This window comes from Protopterus annectens, chromosome 2.part2 (genome assembly GCF_019279795.1).
Source record: "Protopterus annectens isolate FY-2018-M chromosome 2.part2, PAN1.0, whole genome shotgun sequence".
Taxonomy (NCBI): Eukaryota; Metazoa; Chordata; order Ceratodontiformes; family Protopteridae; genus Protopterus; species Protopterus annectens.
The window spans coordinates 880,474,351-880,488,876 of record NC_056730.1 but is presented as its reverse complement, the minus strand read 5'-3'; the positions used below and the strand labels follow the sequence as shown (position 1 = coordinate 880,488,876).

Here is a 14,526-nt window from a genome sequence, read left to right as displayed (position 1 = left end):
TCTAGTTCTAGACATTGTGTCTGTTGCTGCACTGAAACTGAGAGATAACATCTTTTCTTTATGGCCCATCCATGAAGTAACTTAATTTCAACTATTCTTCTGAAGTTTTGCAAGTTAATCTCCTGTGTTTTAGTCTACTATTTAAAATGTATACATCTAAACAGTTACAATAGTGCATATACGTTTTTGCTAGTTCTTTACAAAATATCTCTTCAGCACACATTTCTGTACCAGCAGTTCGATATACACATAACATACCATTCTAATACATTTGTAAAACAGGCATAAGAACCATGTTGATATTCACAAATGGCACATAACCATTTACAAAATTCCAGACAGCTGTGCTGACAGTATCTCCCTTTTGTTACACTCCTACGTAAATCATGTTAATATTCAAAAATGACATATTAATTATTTACAAAATTCCAGATAGCTAGGCTGGCAGTATCTCCTTTCATGACAGTCGGATTTAAAAGTAATCCAGTTTTTCTTCACAATATTTACTGTTAAGTCTGTGATTGTTTTTATGTTTTGTTTAACTTTTACAAACGTCCTTTAGTTTTTAACATCTTACATTTAATATATTTAATGTTTTTAGTATATTTTTAATATATTTACATATATTTCAAACATATTATATATATTTTACTTACATTCACATTTAACACATTTTATATTTGTTATATGTTTAATAGTGCACCAACAATCAAATTGTTTTGTTAGTTGGTAACAGAGTTTATAAATTTACATGCTTATTATCATTAGCACTAATTATTACTTTACAGATCACTTGTTTCTCCAGAGTGGGCCTCTCATTGCAATTTCTTTTGTCATGGCTCATAGTGCACATCAGTCTTCATTCTTCGTTTTTACTGTAATGGCTCTCACTACCCACTCAGACTTATGTCAACAAGAAGTAGATATTGCACAGCTGCAACTAGTTGCCAAGCTGCTGTTTATTCATATTATTAAGTTGTTAGAGCAAAAGACAACAGCATAATCTTCATCATCATCCTGTTGTTAGGTGGTATGGAACCAATACCAACTGATGACATAACTGGAAAAGCATCTTTTTGTTGTGGTGGGGCTAATTATGTGGGTTAATGGACAGCAGGACTTTTACTAGTAAGACAATTTAAAATGTTCTGCTGCGTGTCCATTTTATTTTTAATTATGTCTGTAGCATGACAGCATTCATAATGACTGCAGAGATACCCTATTCATTCTGTGTATATGAGACATTTTCCATCATCCTGGATATGCTGTTGAGTGAGAACTGTAAGTAAACAACCATAAAGTTATTCAGATGTTCCGGGTAGACAGGAAGACGACAACATATCTACATTGCGAATTTAAGTAGTATCTTTATAAGTAAGTGTTGTTCTTTTTAAAGAAAAGTATTGCAGATCTACTAGCCAACAGCATCACCAATCCACTTATGAATTACAAATGCTGTTGGAGTGAAGCTGCAGATTAAAAAATACCTACTATATCTGCACTCAAATAAAATGACTTGTAAAGCGAACTGTGTTAAAAATTAATGGGCATGTAACAACTTGTCTGGTTGACACGATGACTGTACAATAATGTAATGCTGTCTTTGCTTTCCTTGTTTTCTTAAATCTGAGTAATTGTATCCATTTTAGGTTACAGCATCATAAAAACTGTAGCAAAATTAATACAGAATAGTCTAAGGTGCAAAGCATTATGAACCCTTTATTTAGTGTTATGCTCGAAGTGTAGGAAGTATATGGGTGGTGTTCTTCATATTGATCACTGCTGCAGTAGCCTTAGCTATATGAGCTATATCCTGCCAAGCATATAATAGTTGGCCAATTTCCAAAGCTTTAGGACACCTTATGCATACCAGAACTGTTAGTCGGCTCAAACTGAAGTGACTAAAAAGACAGTTGCGTGTGTCAAGCCCTTCAGATACCACTCCTGTGCAGACTTTCTTTTGCATTGCAGATAAGTTCCGTTTGGGGGGAAAACCTTCCACTTTAAAAAAGAAAATTGTAGTTTTGTATTTTCCTGCTTATGAAAGTTATTTTTAACCTAGTTTTTAATGGACTATCATGGAACAGTGTACTTTTAAATGGGAGCTCACTTTTTCCCCGTCAGCTTAAAACTTGTTTCTGTGGAGAAATTGGGTTTATTTTACCTTTTGAGCTGTCAGTGTTTTACTGCATTTTTTGTGTAAAAAAGTGACTTTTAAAGAAATTAAATTTTTACTGGCTTTTTCCTGTTTGTTTTCCCTGGGAAAGAGGAACTATTTTCAGCTTGACATGGAACTAACTGCCAGTCCCATGGCTGGTCCTTCTTCCAGCCACAAAAAGAAAAAGTTAAGCAAACAGCATTTGCCACTACGGTAAACTAGCAATTTTACTCAGGTGGCTGACTGCGCTGTGGCCATAGCTTGTTCCTCAGTCCAGTTATCTTTTACCCCAGATCCCACTGGTGTAGCACCTACAGCCAGTGTGGACTGGGAGGTTAGCCATATCCTGTGCAGCTGTTGGAGATCCCTTAGTGGACAAGGGAGAGCCACTCTTGTCAGTCATGGGAGAGGTCAGAATGTTGTGGCTATTCCTGGGGAAGCTGTTGCTGCTATTAATAACACTGATGGCCCCATTTTCCTGTGAAAAAAGAAAGAGAAAAGTAAACATGTCTCTTCTGTTCCTCATATTTCCTTAGACAGGAGCAGTTTACTGGGTCTGACTCAGCTTCAGGCTATTGATCCTTTTTATAAGGTGGTTTCTGGTAAATAAAAGAGGGATACATATTTTCCTAAAAAGATCCTAGATTCTGAATCTGGACAGGAAGATGGAGGGACAGATACTTCTTTTTTCCAGTTTTCTGGTTCAAACTCAGAGTAGAGCACAATTTTTAATTCTGAATGTGGGGAGGGGTTTCTTTCTGTAAAACTCTTTCCAGAATATGCCAGTGTTTTCACTGGGAGAACAATGAGGTTTCTGAGTTCCTCAGAAAGTATTATGAGCTGTTACAGAAGAAATTTCCAGAATCTTCACCCATTCCACCCATTCTGTCAACTCTGGAGGATGTGGGTATCACTGGCTGCAAGTTCCCTGATAGCCAGCTGCCCCTAAAAAGGCAGATAGATTGTATTACGTTCCTCGGTCTATGTTTTTATAAACACGTTTCATACCTGACTCAGCAGTTATAGCTTTGGTTAATCCTACTGCTGCTAAACATTTGGTTAATTCCAATCTTACTCTTTCTAATAAGGACAGGAAGATTATTAACAAGTATGGGAAAAAAGTGTAGGCTTCTTCAACTTTGATTTTCAAAATTTTGAATGGTCAGGCTCATATCATCATATTTATTCTGACCAATTGTGAAAGTATGAGGAATGTTTTGTCTGCAGTTTCCTCTTGTGAGGAGAAATCACAACTCTGTTTACAGTGTGTGTATGACTCAACTGATACTTCTTCTAGGGCTATGGCCACTGGTATTTTGAGCAGGTTTGACTGGCTGCATTAACAGAACATCCCACATGATGTGAAAAATGAGATTTTATTATTTTTTTTTTATATAGATTTAGTTTTTGGTTCTTCTGCTGCAGGGAATATCAAAACATGTGATAAAAGGGGTAAGTTGATTCGAGAATCTCATATTTTTCAGCCCAACTTTTCTAAGAGCCCCACAACCAATTTTGACCTAAAACAAAATAAACAGGTTTGAGAGGAAATGGCAAGGGGGTTCCAAAAACAATTCTTGATCCCTCCCCAAACCAGGGACAGTCCAACAAGTCAGAATGACAGTCCCTTTTCCCTTGCAGAAGGTCTGAATCTCCACTTATATTTTTTTGGCAACAGATAATTTCAGGTAAATAGGATCAGAAGATCATTCATCAATGTAATGGATTGCAGTGGGAGGAAATCCCTCCTTTTCATGGGATAATTCCTCATTCATCATACCAGGCTCTTCTACTTTCACATATGCTGCCCCAGGGGGTGACAGAACCAGTTCCTCCTTCCCAGGTTAGGAAAGGTTTTTATTCAAGGATGATTTTAATGCCAAAGAAGACCTGTTCTGGATCTTTGTTTCTTAAACCTGTTGTGATAGTGCTCAAGTTCAAAATTATGTCACTTTGCAACATTTAAACTTTTCTTCCTCATTCAAGTTTCCTGGTAACATTAGAGTTAAAAAATGCTCATCTCCCCATCCCTATTAATCAAGACTTCAGGCATTTTGTAAGGTTTTGTGTGTCTGGATCACATTATTTGTTCTCTGCCTTACCCTTGGGACTGAGCACTGCACCAAGAGTGTTCACAAACTATCTAGCTCCAGTTATAGCTCATTGCAGGCTGCATATATCCACATTCTTAAATATTTAGATGATTTGCTTATCTTTGCAGAATTTTTTTTCAAAGTGTCAGGAATTTCTAACTTAGGTGAGAGATCTCTTACACAAGCTAAGGTTTTTCTACTCACTTTGGTCACTGTGAGGGAATACTTAATGATTTTGGGTCTCATGGCATCTATGATTCTTATATTCCATGACAAAACTCCACATGAGAAAGATACAAAGGTATCTGAAGTATTTTTGTTCTGAGCACTAGCATCCTTTGTCTTTTCAAATCCCAGTGCTGGGGTTTCTCAGAAAATAAATAACTTGGCAGAGACAGCAGACTTCCCTCCAAGTCTTTCCTTCTCCCTTCTTGCCCCAATGCAGTTAGTAACCACATACGTCATGGACTTTGCTCCAGGAGCAGTTTCAGGAGAAATAAAAGTGCAGAGTTTGTGGGACACAAGGACAATCACAAGCACATAAATATAAAAGAAACATTTTCCCTGACCAAGGCACTCAACTCTCAGAATCATCTTTGGTATCTAGGACCCTTCAATTTGTTACAGACAGTACCACAGTTATATACTGCATCAACAAGCAAGGGGGACCCAAGTCATACCCCCTTTGAAGGCTAGCCATGTTACCATGGGGTATAGTTTCACAGCATAGTCTCACTCTACAGGCGTCCTACATTTTGTCCGAGCAAAATTGTGTAGCTGAGCCAGACAAGGAGAGACCCTCACAAATCAAAACTAGATCAGGGGTCTTCCAAGATTTGGTCCTTCTTTGGGGAGTTCCTCTAGTAGACCTCTTTGCATCTTCTCTAATCAATCAGCTGGCAAGATTCTTTTACAGAATTCCATACAAGAAGGTCTGGAAAACAGACACTTTTTCCTTTCCTTGGACAGAAATGTTCCTGTATGGTTTTCCACCTTTTCCACCAATATCCAGGGTACTTCTGAAGATGCAAAAGAAATTTCTCAAAATCATCTTAGTGACTCCCTTCTTTCCAGGCAACAGTGGTTCTACTTTCATTTGGAGGAGCAATTACCACAAGCTTCAAAACATAATGGATCTACTGTCACAAGATAAGGGTGTGTTTGCTATACCTAACATCAGTCAACATCAATGTGAACTGACTGGATTGATAATAGGGTCTTAATTCCCTTTAGGCACCTGTTTACTGAGGACATGCAGCAGGTACTAGTGGAGGTAAAAAAAATCCTGCTACTAAAAAATCATATATTAGCAAATGGAAAAGGTTTTCTAGCTGGTATCAGTAACACAACCAACACCCATTCAGGGCTAGTTGCTCTCTGGTTTTACATTTGTGTGAGTTACTATCCTATCGCCTTTCTTACTCCTCCATCTGGGTTCATTTATTGGCCATTTCAGTATGTCTGCCCATGGGTCCTCCTCTTTCGATGCATTCTCATGTCAGAATTTTTTTAAAATGGGTTTTGCATAAGAGGCCTCCAACACCCACAAAAAACAGTGACCTTTTCTTGAGATCTTAATTTTGTGTTAGAGAAGCTAACACTTACCCCATTTGAACCAGCTAATCTGGTTGACTTGAGTTTCTTAACATGGAAAACTGTTTTACTGACTGCTCTGACCTCTGCAAGAAGAGTGTCAGAGTTGCAAGCTGTTATGGTTAGTCAACCCCATCTCATTTTCCACAGGAACAGGGTTTCTTTGAGAACTAATCCTTCTTTTATGCATGTAGATGCATCCAAGTTTACTTTAAATCAAATGATCCATCTTCTCGTTTTCTTTCCTAAACCTAAAAATGAGGAAAAGATGATACTTTGTACATTGGGTTTCCACAACTCGGGTATTATCATGACAGAACTAAATTTTTCAGATCTTTGGATCAGTTGTTCATTTCATGTGAGGGCAAGAAGAAGAGACAGCCTATGTCAAAACAGACTATTTCCAAGTGGCTGTCTCAGGTTATTTAATTTTGCTATACTCAAAAGTATTCCAGGCAGAGCCAAGGCCCAGTCGACCAGGGCATTGATTATGTCATGTATGGATTTTAGGAAAGGGTTGGATTCTGGAAGTAGCAACTTGGTCCTGTATATGTATGTTTACAAGGCATTACATGCATGATTCTTTCTCTAAGTCTAGATCAGACTTTGCTAGATCCATTCTCCAGGGGCTCCTGAACCTTTCCCCTTCAGCCTCCCAAAAGTAGTAAGCTAGGATAATCTACCCCAATAGCTAAGGCTACTGCAGCAGTGATCAGTGTGCTGAGCACAGTACAATTGTGCAAGTAAACTTACCAAAACAGTAGATGTTTTAATGATCACTGCCATAGTAGCCACTCCCTCCCTTCATCTCCATTGTCTTTTCTGAAGGGTTTCTTTTTAGTCAGCTCAACTCAAGCTGACTGATGGTTTGGGAACATGTAAGGTGCCCTGAAGCTTTGGTAGCTGGCCAACTGTTAAGTCCTTGGCAGGAAAAAAAAAACATGTAGCTAAGGCTGCTGCAGCTGTGCTGTTATAACATCAAAAAAAACAAAAAAAAAACGCAGATGCCCACTAGCTCCATGTACAATTTTTATTGAAAAAATTTGTGTTTTCATCCACTTGCTACTGCAGACTTCTTCAGATTAAAAAATAAAAATTCTCCCATCGCCAACTTTTAAATCTTAAAGACAACCTGCCATCTAGTAATTGAATGGCTATATTACATGTATTAACTGAATACTGTAAAAGTATATTGTACATAATAATATTCTCTCTAAAATCACCAAAGTGCTTCTATAAATTACATAAGTTATATTATAATGTTCTAAAATGGTCAGTGCAGTTGTTAAGTAGTTAAAATCTAAATCTTGGACCTTTAGTTGACTGATAAGCTTGTAGGGTTTCATCCTTTCTATGTGGCGAAAATCAGATCAAAGCCACACACCCTGGCATTTCCTACAACCCTGTCTCTCTCTGCCCATTTCCCTGCCCACCCAACCACCTATTTTATGACATAAATGCTTACATCATCCCAGAGTGGAGCACCTTCCTTTGCCTTATTTCTCTCATTTTAACCAGTCCCAGTTTTAAACGCATAACTTTAGCAATGTGTTTCAATTGGCTGCTTTTTACAAACTCTAGCATTCTGTTTGTGCAGATAAACAGAATACTGGAGTTTGTACACTTCTTTCTGGACTACTGGACCAACATTCTGATTTCCAGGTAGTCCGGAAAAATACCGGATAGGTGGCAACAGTATAAGTTTGTAATGGAAATTCATCTTTGAAGGTTCTACCATTACAGTGGGTAATATCCAAGATCCATTTACCTGAATGAGAAATTTGATTGCAACACCCCAGGGGTAGTTTATTTGGCCCAGTGTGGCACCTGGCCAGCTTTATATAGGAAGGACTATAAATGCATTAAAACTTAGAATTTATCAATACAATTATGCAATTAGAAAAAAAGACATAAATAATGCCTTATACAAGGATTCTAAGTTGTGTGAAAAATTCAGTTTTTGTTTTTTATATTACAAAAAGTGCCATGCTTTGAAAGGGGAAGCGATTGGGAATCCTTTGTAGAGGGATGGGAATTATATAGGCAGGTAGTTTTGAATGCAACTTATTCCCAGGCATTAATGACAGAATTTCTGTTACAAGCTTATTAGTCAACAAAAGATCCAAGATTTAGATTTTAACTACTTAGGTTCATAGGTAGGTACTACACTGTCTGCCCGAAGGCATTTATAAGCCTAGCCAGAATGTGTTGGCTTTCGCCGCCCCCTTAGATTAATTCCCTGCACCTCTGTCCAGCAGAGCCATTGAAGTGATCCCTGGGGTAAACTTTCTGTTTCCTAAACACTCGTCAAGGTTTCTGTTAAAGAGGGTTATCGAGGAGCTCTGCCTAATGTAGATTGGAATCTTGTTCCAAAACATGGGAAGTCTCTGGGACAGGAATCTATCCCACCAGCACATCCTATTTATTGTTGTGGTGAGGTTTAGATCCCTGGAGCATGCGGCTCGAGGAGATATGGTTTTCTTTAGGTAGAGCATGTCCACCAATTCTGGGTTGGACATGGCCTTGTATGTCAGGCAGAGATCATCTCTGAGTAGGCGGTATGCAACCGAGTACAGCTGGAGTTTCTTCAGTCGATCTGCATAGGGCATCTGCTTGAGGCCAGTGATCCTCTTGGTGAGGTACTTCTGTGGTCTTTCCAGTTGTTGCAGGTGTCTTGTAAGGTACATCCCAAATGGGGCATGGTACTCTATGATGGGTCAGATGAGTGATGCATAGAGGGGCCCAATGACCTCCTTCGATCTGGAAGCAAACCCTTTTGTGATTACCACATAGAACAATTTTCTAACCACTTTGGCAATGTGATTAACAAAGGAGAGGTTACTATCTACTTGGGTCCCCAGATCCCTTATTACGTCTTCTGTATTTAGGGGGCTACCACCTATGTGGTAGTTTGTGGGTACTTTGTTTTTTCCAAAGGGGATGACTATGCACTTTTTGGCATTTAGCTGGAGGCCATGGTTTTGACACCAGGTATCTGTCTCAGTGAGTCCCTTTTGGAAGATGTCTGTGTCAGCCGGAGAGTCAATTACAGCCCCTAGTTTGCAGTCGTCTGCGAACTTGGTCAGGCATAGCCCTCCTGTGCTTGCCTGTACCTCTGAGAAGTATATGCCAAACAGGAGGGGTCCTAGGACTGAGCCCTGGGGAATGCCACTTGTAACTGGTTTAGAGTCAGACCTAGCTCCCACAACTCTTACCATGTGGGTTCTGTCCGTGAGCCAGTTGGCACCCCATCTCGTGATGTAGGGGTTTATGTTCAGGCTGGTGAGCTTGTCTATAATACCTGGGTGGGGAATGGTGTTGAAGGCCTTTGCAAGGTCTAGGTAGGCTGTGTGGACCACCTTTCCGTCGTCTATAGCATTGGTAACTGTCTCAAAGAGGTCCACCAGGTTTAGGAGGCATGATCTGCCCTTAACAAAGCCAAACTGGGTAGAGTCCAGTGTTTGGAGGTTTCCAATGTCTCTGTTAATGAGATCCATGATGATGCGCACCATAGCTTTGCAGACCAAGCTAGTCAGGCTTATAGGGTGATAGTTCCCGGGGTCCATTGTGGCTCCACCTTTGTGGAGTGGAATAACCATTGCTGTGCACCACTCTGTGGGCACCTAGCCTGCGGAGTGGCTGAGTTTAAACAGTGTGTTTAGGTGAGGGGTTAGTTCATCTTTGAGCTCGTGTAGGATGCAGCCTGGGACACCGTCCGGTCCCATTGATGCTGTGTTTTTGGCTTTGGAGAGGGCTGTTTTAACCTGAATGTCTGTGCTTTCAGGGGCACTACATTCTTCTGGTATAGTTATGGGCCCTTTTGGGGGTGAGAGGGGGTTGAAGTTAGCACTGAACCTGTCTGCCAGGATGTTGGCTATATTGGTCGGTTCAGTGTGTTTTGTGCCATTCTGCACTAACTCCGAGCAGTTCTGAGAATTGCCACTTAGATTTTTGACATAGCTAAAGAATGCCTTGTGGTTATCTTTGGAGTCCATGGCAATTTTTCTTTCGAAGCTAGCCTTGGATGATTTTATGAGGGAACATAGTTTCTTGCTGATACTGATCAGGGATGTCTTCCCTTCTTGGGATTTTACTCTTTTCTGTACTAGTTTCCTCCTCCTATTGTATAGCTTGTTTATGGCAGGGGTCCACCAGACTGGTTTCCTTTTCTTGGAGGAATGAGTCTTGGTTTTGTTTGGGATAGCACAATTCATGCATTCTTATAGGTGCCCGTAGAGTGCATTAGTAAAGGATTTTGCAGCTTGGACAGCGTTATCCTTTAGCAAGGGGGCTTTGAAACTTCCCACCACGGTCTAAAGTAACGTGAAGTTTGCTTTTGAAAAGTTTTTCACAGTAGTTTCTTTGACCGGGGGTGGTGGCGGAATGTGGATATCCAGAGTGATTAGTTTATGGCCAGATCTAACCAGCAAGGGGTTGACCTCCGGTTGGTGATGACCAGGCCCAATATATTGTCACCTCTGGTGGGGGTGTTGACCAGTTGATCCAGGGCGTTTGAGTTTATAAATTCTAGAAAATGTTGGGCAAGGGAGTTTGTACTTGAGTAGTTCTCCCAGCTAATGTTTGGGTAATTGAAATCACCCAATATCAGGGTGTTTGGTAGGACCTTTATGTTTCCCAGTTTTTCCAGGAATGCGGAGTGGGGGTCCTGAGACATGGTGGGTGATCTGTAGCAAGCTATAATTTGAATAGCAGTTTTGCCAGTTGTTAGCTGCACGTGGATGATCTCTGAAGCATCGTGCTGTGCCACTAACCTGGAGGTGTGGGTATCCTTGATGAATATGGATACTCCCCCACATTTTGTATTTCGGTCCGGGTTTTGTGGCCGAAATGTATGGTATCAGTTGTAGCCTGGTAGTGCTGGGGTGCTCTCTGGAGCCTTAAACCAGGTTTCTGTTACTGCACATATATAGATTTTCTCCATACTGAGGAGTGCCTCGAATGCGTGCATTTTGAGGTTTAGACTTCTGGCATTGAGTAGCATTACCCTCAGTTTTTTGTTATTTGTGCTATTTATGGCGGTGGGTTTGTCTTTTGAGCCTTGCCTAAAAAAGGCACTATGGTGGTGGCAAGAGCCTTGGCCAGTATTCGAAAGCCTAAGGGTGACAGGTGCAAGCCGTCTCTAGCAAAGCAGCATGGCTTGTCGAGCATGTCATCCCAGGCTGACAAGACACTGGATCCCCTTTGAATGACACCAAAAGCTTAGCCAATTGTTGAAATTGATATTTTTTTCTCTATACTGTGGTATCATTATTGGAGAGGGCAGGATGCTAGTCAGGGTCATACCGGCCTGGGCTATGTGATCAGAGAGCTCCTCCATGTGTCTTTTCATGTAGTCCAGGGAGGTACGGCTCAGGTCATTCACACCAACATGGACAATGACAGAGTCATATTTGTACTTGTTCTGGAGTGACTTGAGTGCTTGCGTTATGTGGCAGATCCTGGCACCCGACAGGCAGCTAACAGTAACCTTCTCCTTGTTCAGCCTAGTGAGTGGGATGTCAGTGTGCCTGACTATAGAGTCACCTATTGCTAGTGTGTTGGGTATGTTATTTTGCCTTAAGGGCTGTGATTGTGTGGCACACTGGTTTTGTGAAGTATGTGTTTCATGGTTTGTGTTGGGGGGGTGGAGGTTTCTTGGATGTCTGCCTTGGAGGTCTCTGTTGCTTCTGCAGATTTTTATTTAGAGCCTCCAAGTATGTTTTTGTGTATTAATCTGTATTTTTTGCCAGTGCTCGTTTCATAGGTCTATGTGAGACTGGTGGTGTGATGCAAGTAATTCCCTTCTCCTCCTGACTGCCTGGTCCAGTCTTGGGTTGAGAGAGCTTAGCCTCCAGTTTGGCTGTATAATTGCATCTCTCGCATGTATTAGTGTTTGGTGGAAGGAGGCGAGGGTTGTCTGTGTACATGAGGCAATTGTAACATTGCCTCAAAATGCCCAGATTCGCCAGTTGGATCAGAGTGTACACCTGAAACTGCCCTTTGGACATGTCTGGGTAGGTACAGTGAACTGTTTTACTGACTGGCTGGTAAGGTCGAATAGAGAGCCCTGTCCTTCTCTACAGTATGGGGGGGGGGGGTCTAAGGTTTATTAGTGCTTGCTATGAGTTTTGGGCAAGTGCAGGGATGATAAGTGAATGATTTGAGTGCTTAAGGTGAAAGTTTGTCTCGTTCCAAGGGAAAATTTGAAGAGTAGACTTTGTGGAGCTTGGAATAGTTATACCCTAGCTAACTGGCGCAGCCCAGTGTGCAAAACCACGCAAATGCGGGTTTTATAGCAGGGAAATGAAAGAGCTAGAAATTAGCCCAAAATGGCCAATAAACTACTAATTTCTGGGCTGAAACCATTCCTCCAGGGAAAGATAGGCTGCTCAAAGCTCCCTGTCTCACAGTGAACAGAGAAACGTCCTATCCAAGTAAGGTATGGGCAAACACAGAAACTTGTAACACAGCCCTGAATTCAGCACTAACCTGAAAACTGGACTATACTAGCTTAAAAAGGCAGAAACAAGTATATATTATTTTTGTTTTTTTTGTTTTGTTTTTCAGAAAATAAAGCAGATACAATCAAAAAAACACTTTAAATGCACAGAAATGGCTATCACACTTGAGCCTACAACAGTTAAACAGATAATTTAAACACAAAAACGACTTTGTTAAAGTGCAGGCAGTAAAATAAGTACAATATGTAGCTGAAACAAGCTTTTTAAATCACAGAAACACTAGAAAATTGGTGTTTTAGGCAGAATCAGCTAAAGGCAACAAGAAAATGCAGACAAATGATACTTAATCACTCCAAAGTCTCTCTGCTGCTGTAGAACTCTGCAGGGCACCAGGCAGGAGCTTGCTGAGCTGTATACTAGCACAAAAACCTTGCAAATGTGGGTTTATAGCAGGGAAATGAAAGAGATAGAAATTAGCCCAAAATGGCCAATAAACTACTAATTTCTGGGCTGAAACCACTCCTCTAGGGACAGATAGGCTGCTCAAAGCTCCCTCTCTCACAGAGAACAGAGAAACTTCCTTCTATTCAAGCAATGAATGTACTGACTATTTTATAACATTATATTATAATTTTATTATTTATAGTAATTTATGTAATTTATAGAAGCATTTTAGTGATTTTAAACTTGGTGATGAGAGAACTGTAGTTTACTTGCAGTAAACAAGTGGATGAAAGCCACCTTTTTTTTAAATAAAAATTGTACCTGGAGCTAGTGGGCATCTGTGTTTTTTTTTTTTTTGATGTTTTTACAGTGCCACAGTTAGTTTTTTTTTTTTTATTTAATTCATCTACTGTTATGGTAAGTTTATTCTTAATACAGTTCTGTAGTGAAATGGACAATGATATGCTGAGTTTATATTACAAGGTTGTCTTTTCCTTTTTTTCCTACAGCGCAAAACTGGATCCAAAGAGAATCTGATTGAAGGAAGATTTCCAGCTTCAGTTACTAACATGGATGGAAAAAACAATGGAAAAGCTGTGAAAACAGTGCAGACACCACGACTTAGGGCAGAAACATGACATCAGTGACAAATGTTTCTTGAAAATATAAACTGTAAAGAAACAGCCAGGATCCCACACACCATCCTCTTGAAAGCATAAAGCAGTCTATAACTTCAGACTTTATAAAGGAACTGGCACAAAAACAAACTGTGATAAATTAAGTTCATTTACCCCTGCCAGTTGATTGCAATTGATAACCAGTTTTGTAGATCATAAAATCAGCATGACTTTTTTAACTGAGGTATAGCAACAAAAGAGGAGAACTGCAGTATTTGTTGAGGAAGCAGACACCATTCTTGTTATTTGTCTTTTTACTAGAAGTTACTTGGATAAAGCATGATTTCATACATAGCTGTAATATAATGACATTCTTGCTTCATGTCTAAGTTTGAATCATGACCTGATGGAAAAAAGCTGCTTTGTATTATGTATGGCTTTACATTGGGGGAAAAAGTACAGTTATACATTTCAGCATGAAACAACATTACCATGTTTCTGTTCTTGGACTTGCACCAGATATTTTCCTCACTTGTCACTTCTGTGCAGTAGTTAATTTTCTGCTATACTTAATACATTTACACCAATCATGATTTATTAACAAAGTCTTAACTGTCATCCTATGCATATGAATGCATCCACTTCCCTCAGAACATTTTTATTTTTCCTCTTACTAGAATCTTCAGGACCTTTACTTTTAGTCATGGGGCAGACATTTCTGCCTCCCTTCCTTATTTATTAAGCTGACATTACTGGATTCAGAGGGCAGTGTGTGGCTGATATTAAAGGTCATACTGCTATCTGGGTATCTATTTATTCAAGGTTATTGCTGTTCATGAAACATCTTTCCCAGCAACAAAAAGGCATTTTCTATTTTCCCTAATTTCTCCTATAGTAAACTGATTTACACTAACTTTTTATTACCAGTATTTATTCTACAATTGCAAGAGCACTTTTGGTGAGAAAGTGTCTGCAGGTTCAGTTTTGATTATGTTTGAATATTATACAGTGGATGGCTGTGTTTGCCCGACAGTATTTTTTCTAATTGTCTCACTTTGATTTTGACAATCTTAACATATATAATTATGACATTACAAATAAGTCTTTTTGCCTGCGTGTATGGATTTTGTGCATTGTTTTACAATATAACAGATAAAAAT

At 39.8% G+C, this 14,526-nt stretch overlaps 1 protein-coding gene across 1 annotated transcript in view; it reads left to right on the top strand.

Annotated features, from left to right (window-relative positions):
* Window positions 1-14,279, top strand: part of EPB41L4A (erythrocyte membrane protein band 4.1 like 4A) — a 2,214,504-nt gene extending 2,200,225 nt beyond the window's left edge. Inside the window, exon 22 of the mRNA XM_044064468.1 lies at window positions 13,259-14,279. Coding sequence (XP_043920403.1) covers window positions 13,259-13,387 — 129 coding nt within the window. The 3' untranslated portion in view covers window positions 13,388-14,279. The remainder of the gene's footprint in view (window positions 1-13,258) is intronic.
* Window positions 14,280-14,526: the final 247 nt, after the last annotated feature.